The 19575-nt window shown below is 35.1% G+C and overlaps 1 protein-coding gene across 2 annotated transcripts; it reads left to right on the top strand.

Moving 5' to 3' along the window:
* Positions 1–549: 549 nt before the first annotated feature.
* ARPP19 (cAMP regulated phosphoprotein 19) lies at positions 550–18612 on the top strand. Of its 2 annotated transcripts, XM_016153656.2 has the most exons (4): positions 550–659; positions 763–817; positions 9736–9858; positions 14584–18612. In XM_016153656.2, exons 2-4 carry the CDS (start codon positions 773–775, stop codon positions 14755–14757), a joined length of 342 nt encoding a protein of 113 aa, XP_016009142.1. In that variant the 5' UTR covers positions 550–659; positions 763–772; the 3' UTR covers positions 14758–18612. The 2 variants fall into 2 exon arrangements, with proteins under 2 accessions (XP_016009142.1, XP_016009141.1); XM_016153655.2 differs by lacking the exon at positions 550–659 and having other exon boundaries at positions 666–817.
* Positions 18613–19575: the final 963 nt, after the last annotated feature.

The raw sequence follows: 19575 nt of genomic DNA, 5'->3' as shown, positions 1-19575 counted from the left end.
GAAATGTGGGCTCTGGGAGTGAAATATAAGCAAACATGGATGAGGTCCCTGCCCTGATGTCACTTATCAGAGCAGAAAAGGGCACATTAATCACAACGATCACTGTCTAATGATACAGTGTGTGTTGTATACAGAGATGTGATAGCATTTCAGAGGTGGATTTGATGTAGGGGCTCAGAACGTACTTTCCTGAGGCAATGAGCAGAGCTGGGGATGTGAAAGATGAATAGGGTTAAGTAGGTGAAGCACAGGGGGAGAGACTTGTGAAGGGAAGCAGCACAGAACTTTGAAGAGCCCAAAAAAGAATCTGTGCGGCTGCACAGCGGAGGGCAACGAGGAGAATGGGACTAAGTGAGTCTGAGGAGGTGGAAATAGTAAAGCACCTGGGACATAAGGGATCAGATTGGGCCGGAAAAGGGGCGGGGCCGAAGGGGAGGAGATGCGGCTCCACTTACGAACTACAAGTCCCAGAAAGCATTCGGCGGACGGATGTGAGGTGAGGCGCGAGCCGCGACCTTTGAAGGAAGAAAGGAAGTGCTTGGGCGTCGCAGAGCAGGAGAAGCTGGTTAAGGTAGGCAGGGGCGCGGCGGGCGGCGTCGCGGAGCGCCGCGGGACTCCGTGTCGTCATAAGGCGGCGGCCATTTTCGGAGGCAGCCCGGGTACGTGCTGGGAGCCCGGGGGCCGGCGGGCTTGTGGCGGCGCGGCGGCCGGGCGCCCTTGGCCACCCGGTAATCGTATCTCTTCCCGGTGTCCCTTCTGCAGAGGGAGCAGCATGTCCGCGGAAGTCCCCGAGGCAGCCTCAGCGGAGGAGCAGAAGGTGAGTGTGCGCGGGGAGCCCGGAAGGCCCCGAGTCGCCCCGGCCGGGGATCGGGCCTGGCGGGCGGAGGGCGGCCCCTGGTGCGGGGCGTGGGCTGTGCCAGTGCGCCCCGGCTGTGGACGCGGGACGCTCCCGGATCTGCTGTCCGCAGTCTCTCTTGTAATTAGCGCCGGCGTGGTGGGAGTTTGAACGTTCGCCGCGTGTTTCCTGAAATGTGCCTTTTTTAACGCCTCGGTGTGTCGCGGTCTTTCTTAATCATTTAAATATGCAGAAGAGCCCAGGACTCAGTCAAGTCATGGAACGTTAAGTTTTTTCGTATCTCCACTTTGCTTAGAAAGTTTTATTTTGCCCTTGAAGAACTAGTTATGACTTGTATCGTGTGCGTGCTGTTCACTCCAAAGACGGTAGGTATCTCGTGTTTGGGCGAGCCTGGGTTGGAATTGCAGTTGCAATTCCTGTTAGCCTACTAAACTTGGTTACTTAACTTTTTAGGCTTCTCCTAATCCGTATAATATGAGTAATAGTACTTGCTTTATATGGTGGTTGTGAGGCTTATGAGGTGGGTAACTTATACTATGTAGCGTAATGCGTGCTCAAGAAATGTGAGCCAGTGAGTGGGATTTGCATATAGTAATCGACTAAAAATCGAAAGGGTGGAATTAAAACTTTTTTTTACCAATTTATTTGACTAGGTTTTTTATGGAAACATTGGACTGTTTTGGAAACTCACTTGTAATATCTTTGTGATGTAGGGAAATAATCCTCAGTTATTCAAATTACGAATATAAAGGGTTTATAATTTATCTAGGCTAGTTCTAGCCCCTTCCACCATAATTATTTCTGCTGACTTGCCATCGCGAGTATTTGTGGCCGGGCCACAAGGGCCCATAATATCTTGTTTCCTAAATTATGGAGTAACCAACACTTTTAAAAACTCAGACTGCATTATCATGAATAAGAATTTGGTCTAACGCTTGGACTTTGCAGGAGTTTCTGCTTAATGTTTCTCCCAGGCTCCTCATCAGGTTGGGAAGTTGATTAGTGTTCTAAACCCATTCCATTTGTTATTAACATGCCAACTTTTCCTGAGTTGGATGATCATGTTGTAACAACTTTTCCTGAGTTGGATGATTATGTTGTAATATTACTTGTTAACTGGAAAAAAACAAAATAGCAATAACATAAGACCAAGTTACCACATTATTCAGGAATAGTCCAATAAAAACTGTTGGATATTTTCACACTTTGTAAAGTAGTGGACTTTGGGGGTCAAAAATATAGTTTAAGGGTTAAAATCTTTATAGTAATATTAACTATCATTTATTTACTGTAAAATATGTATCATGGTATTCATTATTGCTCGGGATTTAGGAATCCAGAAAAACAGACCAATTTCTATGCTGTCTTGTCTTTAACACTGAAATCAACCTCAGTTTTGACTTCTGATGTACAATAGCTGCTATGTAGTTTTCTCTTATGAGATTTGTTAGTATGTTGCTAAAGTTTTAAAGTGTTGATTTCTACAGTATAAATGCTTTAACTTGAAATAGCCTAATATTATGTCTCAACAATATTAATGATATCTTAAATGTTTTCTTTTCATGAGTGTTTGCATTAAAAATCTGTTTCAGGTTTTTTGGTTTTAGGGTTGCTGTCATTAATATCAAAGCGTTAGTAATAATGTCCCATCTTGAAATAAGGATTGGCTGTAGATGTTGAGTTCCTGTAGCATGGATACCATTCCTCAACATGAGGAAAATGTGCAGAGTCACTTCTGTGTTCCTATGGGCCAAATCAACCAGTTTCTTCTATTTGGAAAAGTAGAGGACCTAAAATATTGCATTATTTTCTGTGTACCCAGTAGACCTTTTAATTAAAGCCAAATTATTCAGCTAAAATACCCTTACAGTTTGACGGTATAGTAGACTATTGTCTCTGAAAAATTAAGATAAGGAGATGACCCCTGTATAGAGTTAGAGCTTTGTCACTATTTTTCTACGTGAGTAGTTTGTGCACCGTTGTTAAGAGGACAAACTGTAAAGACCAATATCGTTGGGATATTAATTAAATGTATACAAATGTAAAAATAAGTATAAACTATTTTATATACTCTAAAATGAAAACAAATTAAATACAAGCAAACCAGTCTAAATTATTAATTCAGAGTGACATGATATTTTGGTGAAAATTTTTAATATTGAAACTATAGTAGCAATTGTTAACAAGTGCGAGAGCTTTTTTAATGTGGCAAATTAACGCTCCCCTAAGGCCATATGAGATGACTCAGTTCTCCTTTTTATTAGTAAGTTATGTGGTCATTTAACTGTAGAGTCATACATTTACATCATTTAAGTTGTAATTCGATTCTGTTCTTTTCTCATCCTGTACTATATAGGAGTAATACTGCTGAGTCTGTCATTGTAAATGAAAGCTCAGACAAGGAAGCCACATAGCACTACTTAGATATGAGATGGAAATTCAGATGCAGTAGAATGTGCTTATATTTTTTCTTTTAGATTATCACTAAAGTGGAAATAAAACATTTTTAAAAATTTAGCAGAGGCCTCATGATTCTATCTGCAGATTCTACTTTGAATACCACTAAGCTAAAATAGGCATGCACTCTGGTCCTGGGAGTGAGAAAAGGCTTGTAGAGATTTAAAATACATAATTCTGTTTTCATTGTGAGCATCTTAAATTCAGGGACCCTCCTTTATCTTTTGTCCCATAACACCTAGCATAGTACCTGGCATTGTTCAGAAGATGCTGGTCGAATGAATTTTTCTCAGAACTTTCAGTCGAAACTTTTGCCAAAGTATTATTCCAATACAAAGGCATTGCTGGTACTACAGTTAAAAAAAAAAAAAAAAAAGAGGGATAGACCATGGTAATATAAAAAATTTAGCTTAGACCTACTTAAGTCTGAATGGAAGGGGGAAGGGGATTAAGTACGAACTTTCAGTTATAAGTGAGGGATGTAATACATAGCATAGATCTCAGTAGTGGGTTTTCTAAAGATTTCATTACAAGATTCATCAAATTAAGTTAGCAAGGTATTGTCTGGGAGGAGGCTAACTCAAGTAGAGCTCTCAACTAAAATATTTCTGTCACTTTAAAAGACAGGATTGGTGCGTTTTTTTAGTGGTGGAAGAGGACGAGAACTATTATTTTCATATGTCTTCAACAAAGTGGATATAAATTACTTTCCTGTTTTCCCGGTTTTTAAAGTGCAGTCACTATCAGCATTTTCTGGGGCTGTTTTGACACACCACTTTTGGTAACTAAAAGGCTGCTAGAGTGTTTTCAATTCAGAGAATAATGTTCTAATTTAGTTTGTGTGCAGCCATTCTTAGCAGTCTTAAAGGTAAACCTTAAAGATTTCTAAAATTGTTTCTCCTTGCTGTCTTAGCAGTTTGCTATACAGCAGTTAAATATTTCAAAGATAAACTAATGGTGAAACTATCAGATGTTTTAGAAAGTTTCTTAGATTTATTGAAAGTGTTGGAGTACATTGTATTCATTTTATTGGACAACCATTAAATGCCAGGCACTGGGCAAGAAGCGAGGTCTTAAGAGGGCTATAGTATTTTCCATAGAACCTGATGCTATTGGTACCTTTCCGGCAAATCTCAAAGGATTTGTTGGCTTTCATTAATCTTTTCTATGTATTCATCAATCAGTGCAAAAGTGAAAATATTGCTTAGCAGATAAAGGGGAATTTGCTTAGAGTGGTCAAATTTTTACTGCTGGTGTTGCTGTGAAACTTTGCCGAACGAATGGTAAAAAGTGGTATCAGTCATTCAGACTTAATATCAGTCCATGATAGAGTACAAAATAATCTTTAATTATGTGATCTTTTTATATGTATTTATACTTTATAACCCACCTGCTTAAAGAAAGAATAGCTAATATGTTTCAATAGAATAGTTCACAAAATTACAAGTGCCTAACATTTATTAATAACATTTATTATACCCTGTGCTAAGTATAGAATATACAACAAAGATCATTTTGGGGCATAGGTACTTGTCAAGAGGATAACTATGATTTAAAATTTAGTTTTTAATTTTTATGTTTACATCATAAGCATGTATCTTTGTTAAAATATTCTAGGTGTCTGCTTTCCCAGTTTGAATCCTATTGTCAAAAGATCAAGAATTCTAATGATGCTTCTACTTCCCCTTCTTCTCCAAATAAAGTATTATCAGCTAAGTGAATTCACTGCATCATCTATTTTTAAAAAGTAGTAAAATTGCTGTACAACACAAAGGTTTCTTGGAAAATAAAATTTTAAAACCAAGTTTGAATTCTATAAAACACTTCTTGGTTTAAGCTTGTTATTTCCCCCCTTTGTCAAGCTTCTCTATTGTATCTTTGTTTTCCGTTTCATTAATTTTTGCTTTTTATTTTCTCCTATTCTCTTTGGGTTCCATTCTTTGATTTCTCAAGTTAGATACATAGCTAATTGAGTTCTAGTTTTTTTTATCTAGTATAAACTCATAAGGAACACTTGTATCACACAAGTTTGATATGTGTAGAATTTTTATTAGCGTGTCCCAAGTATTTTTTTAATCACATGATTCTTTTTTTAACCATGAATTATTTAGTAATGGGTTCTAATTTCCAAATGACAGGAATGTGTATTTTTTATTAATGATGACTTTTAACCTAATTAATTACAGGTGTAGATGGTGGTCTGGATGAAAATGGTTAAGACTTGCTTTGTGACCTAGTGTTTAGTCAGTTTTTCTGTTATTGCTTGAGAAGAATATGCCTTTCCTAATTGTTAGGCTCACAATTAAAATCAAATATTTCAACTACTTTGTCTTTTTTACCTAGCAATAATTGAAGTTGTTTTGAAATCTATGCTGATAGATTTGTTAGTTTCTCCCTGTAATTCTGTCAAATTTTGCTTTAAATATTTTGAGGCTTTTTTTTTTTTTTTAGAGGAATGAATGTTTAGATTTTCTGTATCCCTAATAATTCTTTTTGTCTCGATGTCTGTGTTATCTAATAATATAGGTGTACTAGCTCTATTTTGGTTAGCATTTGCCTAGTATGTTTTATTTCCCTGTATGTTTACTTTGTACTCGGCACGTGGTAGCTGTTATTTTAAATCCAGCTGCTAGACTTAAGTAGGCAGTATATCAGCCCATTTATGTTTGTTGTGGTTACTGACATCGTGGGTTTAATTTCTCTCATCTTACATTTTTCTTCTCAGGTCTTAATTTTATTTTATTACCATTCTCTTTCCTCTTTTTATATTGATTTTCTTTTCTCCCATTTTACCACCACTATTAGTTTGTTTCTATTTAGTTGGTTCCCTTTGAAATTTTATCATGCATCCTTAACAAAATGTAAAATATCATAAACCCTTTTTCTTAACAATACAGTACCATGGAACAGTTAAACTCTAAAAATACTGCACTGTTATATAATATTTTTGTTCTGTTTTTACCTCACGTTAACACATTAAAAGAGTGAATGTGTCGATTATATCTCAGTAAAGCTGGGAGGGGATTAGAAAAGTGACTTCTTTGTCCATGTACATGCATGTATAAACAATTTCTTTGTTATTTTCTTCTATATCGCAAACCTTTTTTGGGAGATGTATTTTCTTTCTAGCCAAGGTAAATGCTTAGGAATTCCTTTGAAGGATGTCTAGAAACAAGCAATCACACCAAATTCTTTTCCCCCTTTTACATTTGTATACATGACTGTAGGGATAAATTGCCTATTTTATCTAAGTTTATCAGTTAGTGTCCTGTCTGGAGAATAGAAACTACTCTGGGTATTTCAAACAGACAGGGCTGTGATTTAGGATATTAGGTTACAAATTATTAGAAGGGATAGATGAGCAGAGGGGGAAGATAATGTTTCCAGAGGTAAGGGATTACAGAAAGCTGTTGACTCTGCAAGAGTGAACACTATTCTGAGGCCAGGAGCTGACATGGCCTGCTGCTTTTTGTACATTGTTGGTGGCATCACCAGGAACAGAATGGATTCGTTCTCCCATGCCTTTTAATTTGGCGTACGTACCATTGGCACAGTCTAGGAAAATGTAGTCTAAGGTTTCTAAATGTAGTGATTTGGGGGATTGTTTAGAGAAGGGTAACTGGGCTGAATGCCAATGGACGCAGTCTGCCACCTGACATGTTATTTATACTTTACTCCACAAGCAAATCTGTAGCTGTGTTGGAACGTTGGTAAATGTTCAGGCATTTGAACTTGCTTATCAGAAAGGTCCTTGAAATGTTTACATCTGCAGAAGGTTAAGAATGTTTCTGAATGATCCACGAGAAGTACGATGGACATCTTGATGGTATTTACTATGTTTAAAAAAATGCAGCTTTGGTCTTATTTTCCTTTTGGTGTTAAATGCAGCCAAAATTCTGAACCAGCTACAAAGTTGGATCTAGCAGGAACTTGCCATTGTACTTTGTATTTGATAAACTTCAAGGCTTGGTTTGGTTTGCTAGGACACAAATCCATTCTAAACCTATTTTCAGCTGTAGTTGCTGTTTTGCCCAAAACATTTTTCTATAGTAAACTATTTTAATTTGATCGAACACAGTTACTATTACATATATATACATAAATGTAATTCTTATTGAGAAAATAAGGGAATACCAGATAAAATGGCATGTTGTGTAGCTTCCGCCCGCCCCGCCACCCCCACCCTGCCCCAGCCCGATTTGTGAAATGGGAGAAGCTTGAAGAAATGGCAAACTCGGGAAAGTTGCTATTTCTATACCAGAAATTTAGAGAATCCTAGATAAAGGGAACTGATAATTCAAATCGAACAAAGGAAATGGAGAGCCCTCATTTCCTAGGCCCAAGGAACCTGGATGGTTTTAGTGGAAATGTAGGACTCAGTTAATACCCTTTAATTCGAAAGTCCTGGGACTAAAAAGCTATAATCAGGTAGGAGTCCTTTCTAGCCCAAGTCTAAATGTAATAGCAACCAATTTAATAACTGTGCAGGAGAACTCAGGAATAAGTAGATTGCTCCTCCCAATCCTGCTTCTGAATTGTAGCACTCACATACCCTGGGGCCATACAATAAATGGCTTGAGTGAAGGCTGAGCCACAGAGAACTAACTAGTGAGCCAGCCAACCTCCTAAATTTATATTATTTTTCTAGCCTCTGCAAGCAATACAGTGTAGTCATATGTTACATGGGGCTTAGTTTCTAAAGTTAGCAAGGCCAAATTGCATATAACTAAAACCTCCTTGAAAAATTCCAACAAAGTTATGATCATATTGGAAACTGCCCCATCAATTCTCAGTAGGTCAGGTGGTCACTTTGTTGTCTAGTGAACAAATGTCTGGGTTGATTCTTCAGTTGATTTCTAACTGAGGTAGTAGTAGGCTTGTGTTGTAAAGGCTGAGTTTTTCAACACTAGAATGATAAACTGTACTTTGACATGTTTATGCTCTGAAAAATACTTGCTGATTGAGACCATCATGAGAACGGTAGGTTTGCATCAAATACCTCACACTTGACCTCTCTCTGGGACATACCCTTCTTGAATGGAAAGACCGGCAGAATCACTGATGCTTTTTAGAATCTCTATCTCTGGCTGAGCTACATAGTTAAATGTTGTGTCCATCAAGCGAATGAATAATGTGATCACTATAAAAAGACAGAAAACCAAAATGGATGCTTGAAACTGTAGCATAAAAGGAAAATAGAACACCCGAAGCTAAAGAGACCATACATATAAGAAGCCCCATGGAGCAAGTATATTTGACAGCAGCAGCTTTATTCTCAAAATCCTCTAAGACTAAAAATGAGAAGATACAATATGAGGAAGCTATTCACCAATTATAAGGTGAATAAAGCTGATTATAAAACATGTATAATTTTGAGGAAAGTATATGTAAAAGTTACATAAAGTTGTTTATTCAGTTCCTAGATTGATAAATGATTTACTTGCTGTACAAGAACAATAGGCATGGCATTTATGTATTTAACATTCCTGTTTTTTGACTATTCATAAATAACCTGGGAGAATTGAGATGTACAGAGGTATGTCATTTTGTTGAGCTGGTATGTGGAAACAAGTCCATTAGCTAGAGAGTGCACCTTGCCATTGCCTGGCCTCCCCTATTAGGGCAGCTCTGTTTTTCTTGATTCATTCATTCTTCTGCAGTACTTGCCATAAAGTGATAAACACTGCTTTTCTATAAAATATAACTGTTGGGAAGAAAGTAAACTATATCAAGGCTGGTGTGTTAAAAGTGAATAGCCTTAACATAGTGACAGTCCTTGGTCATAAGACATGTTTTTGATCGACTAAAAAATGGAATCTTTAGCATCGACAGGGTCATTAAATATAGGGGATAATTAAGCAATACTATACATAGATGTTGAAGGTTGATGAAGATGTTTTTCTCCTTTCTAAATATCAAGGTCTTCTGTATTGAGTTATTCAGGGAAAATGTGCTGGTAAGTAAGCTGCTGTTAGTTTCTATTAAAGAATCTCAGGAGCTTCTAATCATGCATGATTTTGAATAAATATAGGCGATCAAAAATGTCTTGTATTTTAACAGTATTAGGATGATTCTCTAAAAATAGGCAAAGAGCTGATGAGTTCCATAGAAGGTGACTAACTATAAATGTATTATACATGGCTGGAAAGTAATGGCAAGCAAGACTTTAGAGCTGAGCTATCTTGATATTTTTATCCAGTGTGTGGGGTGTTACACATGCATCATAGCTATAATAGAGCTATCACATGGATCATTTGAAAAACAGGATAGAGATGTTTTTAAAGCTCCTGTACTTGGTTTCTTAATCAGACACTGCATTATATGGCATTTAACAACTAAAGTCAGAATCCAGATATTAAAAGTTAAATTATTTTAAATAACTGAAATATAATAGAGAAGTAATTTATTTAAAATTATTTCAGGAAATGGAAGATAAAGTGACTAGTCCTGAGAAAGCTGAAGAAGCAAAATTAAAAGCAAGGTATCCTCATCTGGGACAAAAGCCTGGAGGTTCAGATTTCTTAAGGAAACGATTACAGAAAGGGGTAAGTTCTTATGTGTAATCTTCAAATAGTTAATTAAGCTTTGTGAACTCGGTGTGCCGGTAGAGATTGTGAAAATGGAAATCTACGTATATACCTCAGTACCTTAATAGATACATATATTTTTTTAATATTTTAGACTCTTTATTCTATAAATATATATTATAATCTATTCTTTATCACTTTTAGCTGTAAAGTATTTCAAGCTTGTAGAAAGGTGCGGGTAATAATATAACAGAACCCATGTGCCTACGACCCAAATTTAATGTTTAATACTTTGCCATATTTAAGTTTTATCTTCGTAAGAAAAAAAATGTAGATAAAGTTGAAACCTACCACATGTGTGTATATATATCCCCTTTCTCCCTTCTCTCCAAAAGCAACCACTATCCAGAAGCTGATATTTATTATTCTGCCCTTTTTTTTTTTTTTTTTTTTTTAAGTTTACCTGGTTTAAAGGTGATTTCCACACAATACCTTAGGGCTTAAAATACTTTTTATTTGGATGAAATGATGACTTATAAAAGCATAGTTTGCTATCTTCTTTACATAATACATTTCACAATAACTCTTATAATTTATATACTGTAATTTTAGTAGTTTAAATTATTGAAAACATTTGTTTTCCAAAATCGTAATGTACATTGTGAGGTAAAAACCATTTCTCAATGAGATCTGAATTGAAATAATGTTATGTTTGTTCCTTAGATTTTTTTTCCAACCCCTTCCTTTGTTTATAAAAAATTTAAGGGCTACATCTTCACTTTAAGCACATTGAAATTATTTACCATACAGGGAACAGGGTAGGATGAAATATTGTTTATGGAAGATAATTGTTAATTAAGGATAAGTTAGATATTATTTATACCAGAGGCCAAATCATGTTTTTCCTTAAATTAATACTTTACGTATACTGACATCTGCAGCTTGCTTATAGAAACGTATCTGTGTATGTGTGTGTTTATATGTGTTTATTAGCTGTAGTTATATGTGGATTATTTTCTCAAACCAAATTCCAAAAGGATATTTTTCCCAGCTTTACTGAGATATAGTTGACATATAACATTGTGTAAGTTTAAGGTGTACAATGAGATGATTTGACACATGTACATATTATGACATGCTTACCACAGTAGGTTAGTTAGCACATCCTTTACCTCGCATAATTACCATTTTGTTGTTTTGGTGAGAACATTAAAGCCATATCCTTAGCAACTTTCAAGTATACAACACAGTAGTGTTAACTACAGTCACCATACTGCACATTACATCCCTGGAACTTACTCCTCTTATAATTGAACGTTTATACCCTTTGACCAGTATCTCCCCATTTCCTCTCACCCCTTGACCCCGGGCAACCACTGTTCTATTCTGTTTCTATGAGTTGTATGTTTTTAAATTCTTCCACTTTACGTGAAATCATGTATTTTGTCTTTCTACCAAAAGAAAATTTTTAAAAATCAGTTTAACATAATTTTTAAAGTTGCAAAATGTAGAATGGTATTTTTCTTAACGTGAAAGAATAACATTTATGTTTTGAAATAATAGAGTCATAAAGAATTATACCAAATATATAAAAATGTAAAACCTCTGTCCCATGAGAAGTAATTTTGTGGGGAAATTATTACAAAAATGATAATGTCCATAATTCATAAAGAGATCTTTCAAATGTACAAAAAAAGAAAAAAACCCCATTCAATTCAGCCCCTAGATAAAGGATTTAAATAGGAAATACAGATACTAAACACCATGATAAATATTTATCTATGATAGAAATCGGTGAAATGTACATTAGAACAGTCATACCGTAGTATACATACAACTAAATGAGAAAAATACTTAAAATAATAACCACTGGTAAGATTGAAGTCAGATGTTGCTAGTATGCTCTTTGCTCTGTGTAGCATTTAAAATCATTGCTATTGCTTTAGAAAGGGGTTTGGATTAAGATTTATAAAAATGTTCATATTCATTGAATAATTTGTGAATTAATCTAAGGGTATAATTTAATATAAGGAAAAGTATTTAAGTTTGAAGATAGTCCTTGTAGCTTTAACTATAATTAGAAGCAGCACCACTATTAAGGAGCAGAGACATAGTTAAATAAATTGTGGTAAGTCAAAAATATATCTTGGAGTTGGTGTCGTAAGTGTAAATAGTTGCAAAGAAAAAATACCACTGAATCAAGAACTAAGTTACAGAATTTGAGAAGGGATCTCTTAAAGGATTGTTTATTATACCATAATGTCAATGAATAAACACTTTTATGTTAGGGAAATGAAGTCTTAATATTCAACCATATCATTTCCTTCTATGATAAAAGAGTTTTGATTTTTTTTTTTTTAATTCTAAATCATAGGATCCTGAGTTTTCGTTTCCCTCTGTCATAATAGCAAGCTGACAAATTGCACTGTATCTTTAAGTAGTTTTTCTTCATTTGAGAGGATTGGTTAGATATTATTTATATTAGGTCCTATTCTGTTTTACTGTACTTGTAAATGTTCCTATGATATGTCAAGGATTGACACCTATTTTAGACTCTAAATAATATGATGTGTACATAGTGACTATACAGACTATCAGAGGGGGAAGGAATATTGAGAAGCAGAGTTTTAGCCTGTGGTTTCTTTTCATATTTGGAGTTTGTGAAATCCCAAGAAAACTGAGAATCCAATTTTAAGAAACATGGTTTTAAAAGTTAAACATTCTTGAGGTGATAACTTAGTGTCAGTACAATTATAAATATTGATGTAAGTTAAGTTAGGCCCCTGAATTTGGGTGGGAGGAGGCTTTTATTAGATTGTCATCCAGATGAACCGGATATATTTTGTTAATTTTAGATTTTTACCTAAAAACACAAAATTTTAAAAATTGTTGGAAGGCAGCTAATAATTTTGCCTTCCTAGGCTGTATCTGTCCCAATATGAGAAACATTGGTCTAGTTCATTCTTTTGCCTAGAGCAGTTATAATTGTTAAGCATTGAGTTTAGTTTTGTCTATGGCCACCAAAATAAGCCTATTTTCCCCAAGAAGAGTGGCCTAATCTATAGTTGAGAGCTCCTTATAATGAACTTTTGCTTACTATAAAATAGATATCATTAGAAACTGACTTTTATTATGTGGAGGATAATCTGCCTAAAATTTGCACTGTGTGGTAAATATCTCATTTGTGTTTTTGACTCAGTAAACAGTTTGGCAGGCTGCGTTGTTCTCTTCTAGAGGCTACTAAACTTCAGAAGTAGCTCTCTGATATAAAATGGTGCATAAGAAGTTCATAGTTTTTTTTGTTTTTTTTTTTTTACTACACTCATGTTAAAACATGCAGAAATGAAGCTGCAGCAAGCTTTAGAAGGCCTTGGCCCAATTTTCCTTGTTTATTGATCAGTACATGTATAGTGACACATGAAAAGCGATTTCTAACTTTACACCCTTTGGCCTTAGAGCAGATCTGGCTTATCAAAGAATAGTTCCTAGAGGGTGGCAGCCAATGAGACTTTTTCTCAGGCCATTCAACAATCTTATACTAACCTGTGAGTTCCCATCTACTTAATTTGCCACATGAAGTATCTTTGAAGTCTCAAAATATTTTTCTCCCTCACCCTGTGTCCAGGCCTTCATCTCATACCTGTATCATTCCTTCTTGCCTATCCTAAACAGGTTAGGTTCTCCTTTGAGCACTCAAACCACTTTTGTACTTGAAACAGCATAATAGTTGATTTACTTGACTGTTGTCTGTCTCTCATCTGGCGTCATGTATAGCAGACATTCAATAAAGGTAGGCTAAACATGATAGGGAGAAGTTGGAATTCAGGCATATTCATCTTTCACTCTGGAACAAACAGCTTAAGTAGATTACTATATTAAGGTTGATCTTTACCTTTCATCACACTTTGTTTTAGTGATTGTTGTTCTCTCTCAAACTAAAAAGAGTAATAGTTGTACTTATTTTAGTGTCTTAAATGAAAAACAAAAGTGTAAGATAGGGATATGTGCGTTTTAAGTGATAAATAATTTTTGGTGATTTTTCTTCCATGAGCCTCGCATTTATATTTTAATCTTTATTTTTATTTTTCAATTAATTAGATTTGACACTTAGTATTATATTAGGTTAAGGTATACAGTATAGTGGTTAGACATTTATATAATATATGTTAACCTTAACTTTGATTTTAGTGAACTGCTTTGGTTCAAATAAATGCTTTAAACCCTTGCAGAAATGCTTGTCCTAGATGACAGTAGCAGCAACTATAAATAATAGTTTTAATAACTATAAGGTTTGATTGAAGGTGGGTGACTCATCATAAACACAAGTTGGTGAATTATGTATTTTTATTTTCAAAATCATTTAAGCAAAAATATCAGCCTGCTTTTTTCATTAGTAAATGAAAGGTTTGCATTTCACTTTAGTCCAGGACCGTTCATTCCTGGATACATTGATGAGGGAACTGATGTCAATCTTGAGTGTTCCACACTGAAACCAGAGAGATACAAGTAAGCCTGAAGAAGGAGTTCTTGCCTGACTTCTCAGTGTTGACTTGTGCTGGAATTCGCTACAGAGACATAGCTATTTCATCTAATTAATGTTTTTGTTTAAATTTTGTTAGACTAACTTAGTTTGTACTGACAATATAGGGTCACATCTATATCTTAAACCAGTGTAATTGCACGTGAAAGCTTTTAAAATCTCATTTGAAGTCTTTTTTTTTTTTTTTCTTTCCTTTCTTGTAGCAAAAATATTTTGATTCCGGGGATTACAACATGGCTAAAGCAAAAATGAAGAACAAGCAACTTCCTGCTGCCGCAGCCCCGGATAAGACAGAGGTCACTGGTGACCACATTCCCACTCCACAGGACCTTCCTCAACGGAAGCCGTCCCTTGTTACTAGCAAGCTGGCTGGCTGATTAAAAGAGCTGAACTGCATGAATCTTCTAATTCCCATTATTTTTCCTTAATATGTTACTTCCCTTTTTATTTTCTTTCATTCACTAAGTCATTCGAGAGTGACAGCTTTGCAGGTAGCGGTAGTGTGTGCTGCTCTTGTAAGGGAAGATACACGTGTGGAGATTTTGATTAATGGTGCACTGATTAAAGAACATGTTAGAGCAACATAAAATAATCTACTTGAAAACAATTGTATATATTACCTAACTGCTAGTGTAGGACTGGTCCTAACAACTACTAAGTGAATTTTACAATTTTAATGTTTTAGCTTTCTTTAATTCATCTTAATTATAGCTTCTAGTTACTCTTATTTAATATAACCTCTATTGTATTGTTTCTTCTGTATTTTTCTTTTGTATTTTATAAAACAGAAGTTTAAGACCACAAGTTGGAAGAAAGGTCACATATTTCAAACAAATGGATGGGGCTTCAAAAGATGTGTATTTCTGTGCTTGAACTTGAATGGCCTTAAACCTCTTTCAGCTTTAACAATAGAAGTTTACTTGGGCAATATTTGCCCATTCTGGTGTAACTTATGTGACCCTAGTGCTTAACAGCTGCAGTTAAAGCTAATATTCAGTTCTATCATTAGAATACCTTTTGTTCAAGATGTGAATGAAGTATGCATGTGCATTGACTGTTGAATTCACTTTTGTGCCATTTTTGTAAATACAGTAGTTTTGCACAACCTCTCACAAATGTCTGTATTAATTTCACATGTTAAAAAGTAGATGATGTGCCAACCAGAAGCACAAAAATTCCTACACAAACCTTGTATGTCATTAGAGCTTTTGTATAGTAAGAGTAGTTTACAGTCTTGGGCTTATAGAATACCAAACTGAAATCTTTGCTCAGTCTGCCATAGCTTTTCCATTTGTTACTAATATCCATGACATTCAGTGGCCTTGTGCAAATATGATATGTTGCTTAGGCATATCTTTTGTCCTATGCAGAACATTTAATTTTGACTTTTATGAAAATTGCAATTCATCTAATTTATATAGATTTCTTATATGTAGAAACATTTTGCTTCCGTAGTCAATTTTGGGGACACTAGAATAAAAGGCTTCAATACTCTGCCTCCTGTGGTCCCTCCCCCCACCCCCCCCCCACCCCGCACTTTTTTTGTTTGTTTGTTTGCTTTAACTCAGATCATATTGGGCTGTGCTTTTCAGTCTATTCAAAAGCATAGGTGTCTATCTATACTCTTGAAATTTGCTGTGCTGAGTGCTGTATTTTATAACACATTAATGATGCTTTCCTTATAATTGCCCAGTTACTTAACCATTCTTAATCCTGTATTACTAATATTTAACAATTGTTTAAATAAAAGGAACTTTATAATGAAACAAATACTTGAGGAGACTGGCCCAGGAACCTATGTCAGGATGAGCTGGATTCTAGTAAATAATTTTAAGTAATTATGACGAGCTAAGTGAATTAGGCTTTTGATAATTAGAGTAATTTACATGCTAGGTGGAACATATTCATATTAAACACTTAGATATTTTGCTTCTATAGATGTTGCTTTAATAAAATAGCAATTTAATTTTACCTGTTTTTTTTTTTTAATTTAGTAATAACTTTAACACACTATTGGGACAAATAATTAACACACTTTATTGGGACAAATTACTGCTCTTTTAAGAGTTCATCTTTGACTTGCACCAGGCCTCCTTTTTTTGGATCCAAGTGTCTTTTCTTGATCTTGGCTCCATTTGTATACCTGCTTTCCTGTGACCCCAAATCATCATGGATGGTGCCTTGAGCAATAGCACCTGCACTTAAAGACTGCCTAACACTGAGGAAAGCTTGCTGGTTATCTTTCTGCTCCCCTACCCCAGAAAGCAGAAAAGCAACAAAATCAGTAATGTGCTAATTTGTAATTATAAGAATCAGTTATATAGTTATATTCGTGATGGGAGCAAGTAGGTTATTCTAGAATATGTGTAATCATTGTAGGATTTAAGAATTATAAAATACCCCAAAGTAGAATTTCTGTAATATCTAGTCTTTTGTAATGAATAGTTTATAAGCTATCACCATTAAATCTACACATCAGAGAAGATTAATCTGAAAGACCATGTTATTCTTGACCCTTTTAGGACTCTTCCTGTGGTTTTTGAAAAGTGATGTAACTTCTGCCTGAGTTTTAGTTTGTGAAATACAATGATAATATTTAACCTACCTCAAAACTTGTTGAGGATCTGTGAAATACTGAGTAAGTGCCCAAAATAAAATATTGTTGATTGTCTTTTTATTAAAGGTAAATTTCCTCATTAAACCAACCTGCCTTCTGTAAAGTCACAGTGTTTAAAATCTCAGGATTTTCCATTAGGAAAGACCTGTCGTTAAGGATTTGTAGGTATAATCGCTTAGCCTCCATTATTGGTGCTTGGGATAGAGAGGTTTTAAATTTTTCTATTTTTTGTTCTGCCTCAAAGCTCAGTTTATTGAAGACATTTGCAGGCTGTTTCACCATTACTCAAATGAAGATTTTGATTAGATGAGATTAATCATAATTGTCCATTTCTATGCTTTCAGAGTTGTGGTTTGAGAAATGGCCAATTATAATCATTGTCCTGTTTGTTATAAATTAGTGCTGAAATAAACTAAAGTCAGAGAGAACGAATTCTTCATGAAAACTGATTAACGTTTGAAATAAATTACCCATTTCATGTCCAGTAGCTCCTACTTGTAAGTACAGTTTTGAGAAACATTTCAGTTTTGAAAGTTACAGTCAAATAAAATGTTCTTGGCACGTTGGGATAGTAAGGATTGTTGAATTGTTTTGATGGACTGGAAGGAGCATGTTTTTAGTCTATTTACAAGTTATTCAATCCTGTTGTGCTGCTGACCTAAAAATAAGGCCTCTACTTTTAGTACTTCAACAGTTGGAATTAGCAGCTCTTTTTACTTGATGTAACAGAACTATACCTCTAATATTTATTTATTGATCCTTTTTACTAAATCAGACATATATTCATTCTCAAGCCAAATAGTGAAGTTTTTCAAAGCTGAAATGTAATCTCCACTTAAATTGTGCTCTAAACTTGGTATTTGGTGATCCAGGGGCAGGTAGCCTATAGGAAGAGCACATCTGAGTGGCGAAGTTTCTCTGGTGGCCTTTTCACATTCCCCAACATGCAAACACATTTCTACTCTTCGTTTTCCTAATTCACCTCATTTTACTTCATCCTCCATCCCAGCTTTTTTAAGCTCCCTAATGGCTTTCATTAAATGGTGTTTAGGGCTGAAGAATTATCAGTCCTTAATATCCTTCCCAGTAGATTACAATTAAAGACACATTTTTAGATTTCTGGAACACTATCTTAATCTGGATAATGACTATTTTGAGCCACTGTCCCAACTTTAGAACTCAGCATACACACTGCCAAGTCTTCCCCACCACACCTTATAAAATTGAGATAAATCTCATTATGGGATTGTTAATGAAAAATTATTTTAATAACTTGCTATTTCAACCTTTTAAGTAGGTAGGTCAATGTGTTTTATTCTACAAATCACTGGTGGTCATGATAACCATTAATGTATGTTTGTATTATGTTACTAACTAAATAGCATTTGAAGAAAACATCTAATTCTTTTAATATGCCCTCAAATCTGTTATTGCATATCATTTGTAATGCAATAGGACACTTTGCCTGTACTAAAAGGGCCAAGAGTTAAATGCCTTTTTTGTTTAACATGTCTATAGTGTTGGCAAGTTAATGCTGAAATTGTCAAATAGCCCTTCCAAAATTCTACTTGTGAAATATACAGAAAAATAAATTGATCTACTTAATTTCTATTGATTAAATTTGTAGTTTTTGTGTCATTTAAATGTTTTTCAGAAGATTTCTGAAGTTGATCTTTTTTAGAATTAGGCTCCTATATGCAGAAAGAATTTGACTTTTGTAGTCTCCAGTTTTGTTTTAATTTTAATAAGATCTAGCAGTTAATGTTTGTAAAGGCTTTGTGATTAAGGTAACATTAAATGTTTACTGATTGTGAGTCTTCATGATATGAAAAATACTAGTATAATACTGTCAGAAAGGTAGGTAAGACAAGGAGCTTACATTCTGAGAAATATATATAATGTAGATTACATAAAATTTAATGCAGGGTAGAAACTATTACATTTCTTTTTTTTCAGGTGAGGCAACCCTTGCTTGACCTCAGATTGCAAGGACCTTGTCAGTTTACAGTCCCTTATTTTTTTGTTTTCTACACCTACAGCACCTGGTCTTCCTTAGATAGTCTCCCATCCAAGCACTAACCACACTTGACACCCTGCTTAGCTTCCGAGATCAGACAAGATCCGCCTTGTTCAGGGTAGCATGGCTGTAGACAAAAGTATTACATTTCTTAAGAGGTATAAATGAGTTATTCATTCAACTTGAGGAATAAATGGGATGAGTAATAGATCAGGAAAGAGAGGTCACTTTAAGAAATGGGTTGTTATAGGGATAGGTCGGGGAAAAGGGAGGAAGACCATTTTAGGTAAGGACATTTGGAGAACGTGACATGTGAAGGAACTCTTGATTTTTCTCCCTAACATTGTCCTTTCCTCCACCAGCCTTCAGCTGAAGTACTCAGACCAATCTTGGAGTGAATCTTGACTGCTCAGAGGCTGCTACCAACACCCACCAAAATCTAGTTAATTAGTTCGTTTCTTGCCACTGCAGGCACCATACCCCAAGCCACTAATATTTCTTACCTGGATAACTGTTGTAGTTCCTAACACATCACTTTCCACTCTTGCTTCCTTGTCCATG

This window comes from Rousettus aegyptiacus, unplaced genomic scaffold (assembly GCF_014176215.1).
Source record: "Rousettus aegyptiacus isolate mRouAeg1 unplaced genomic scaffold, mRouAeg1.p scaffold_m13_p_3, whole genome shotgun sequence".
NCBI lineage: Eukaryota > Metazoa > Chordata > Mammalia > Chiroptera > Pteropodidae > Rousettus > Rousettus aegyptiacus.
The sequence above is the reverse complement of the archived record's forward strand: the minus strand, read 5'-3'. Positions and strand labels throughout refer to the sequence as shown.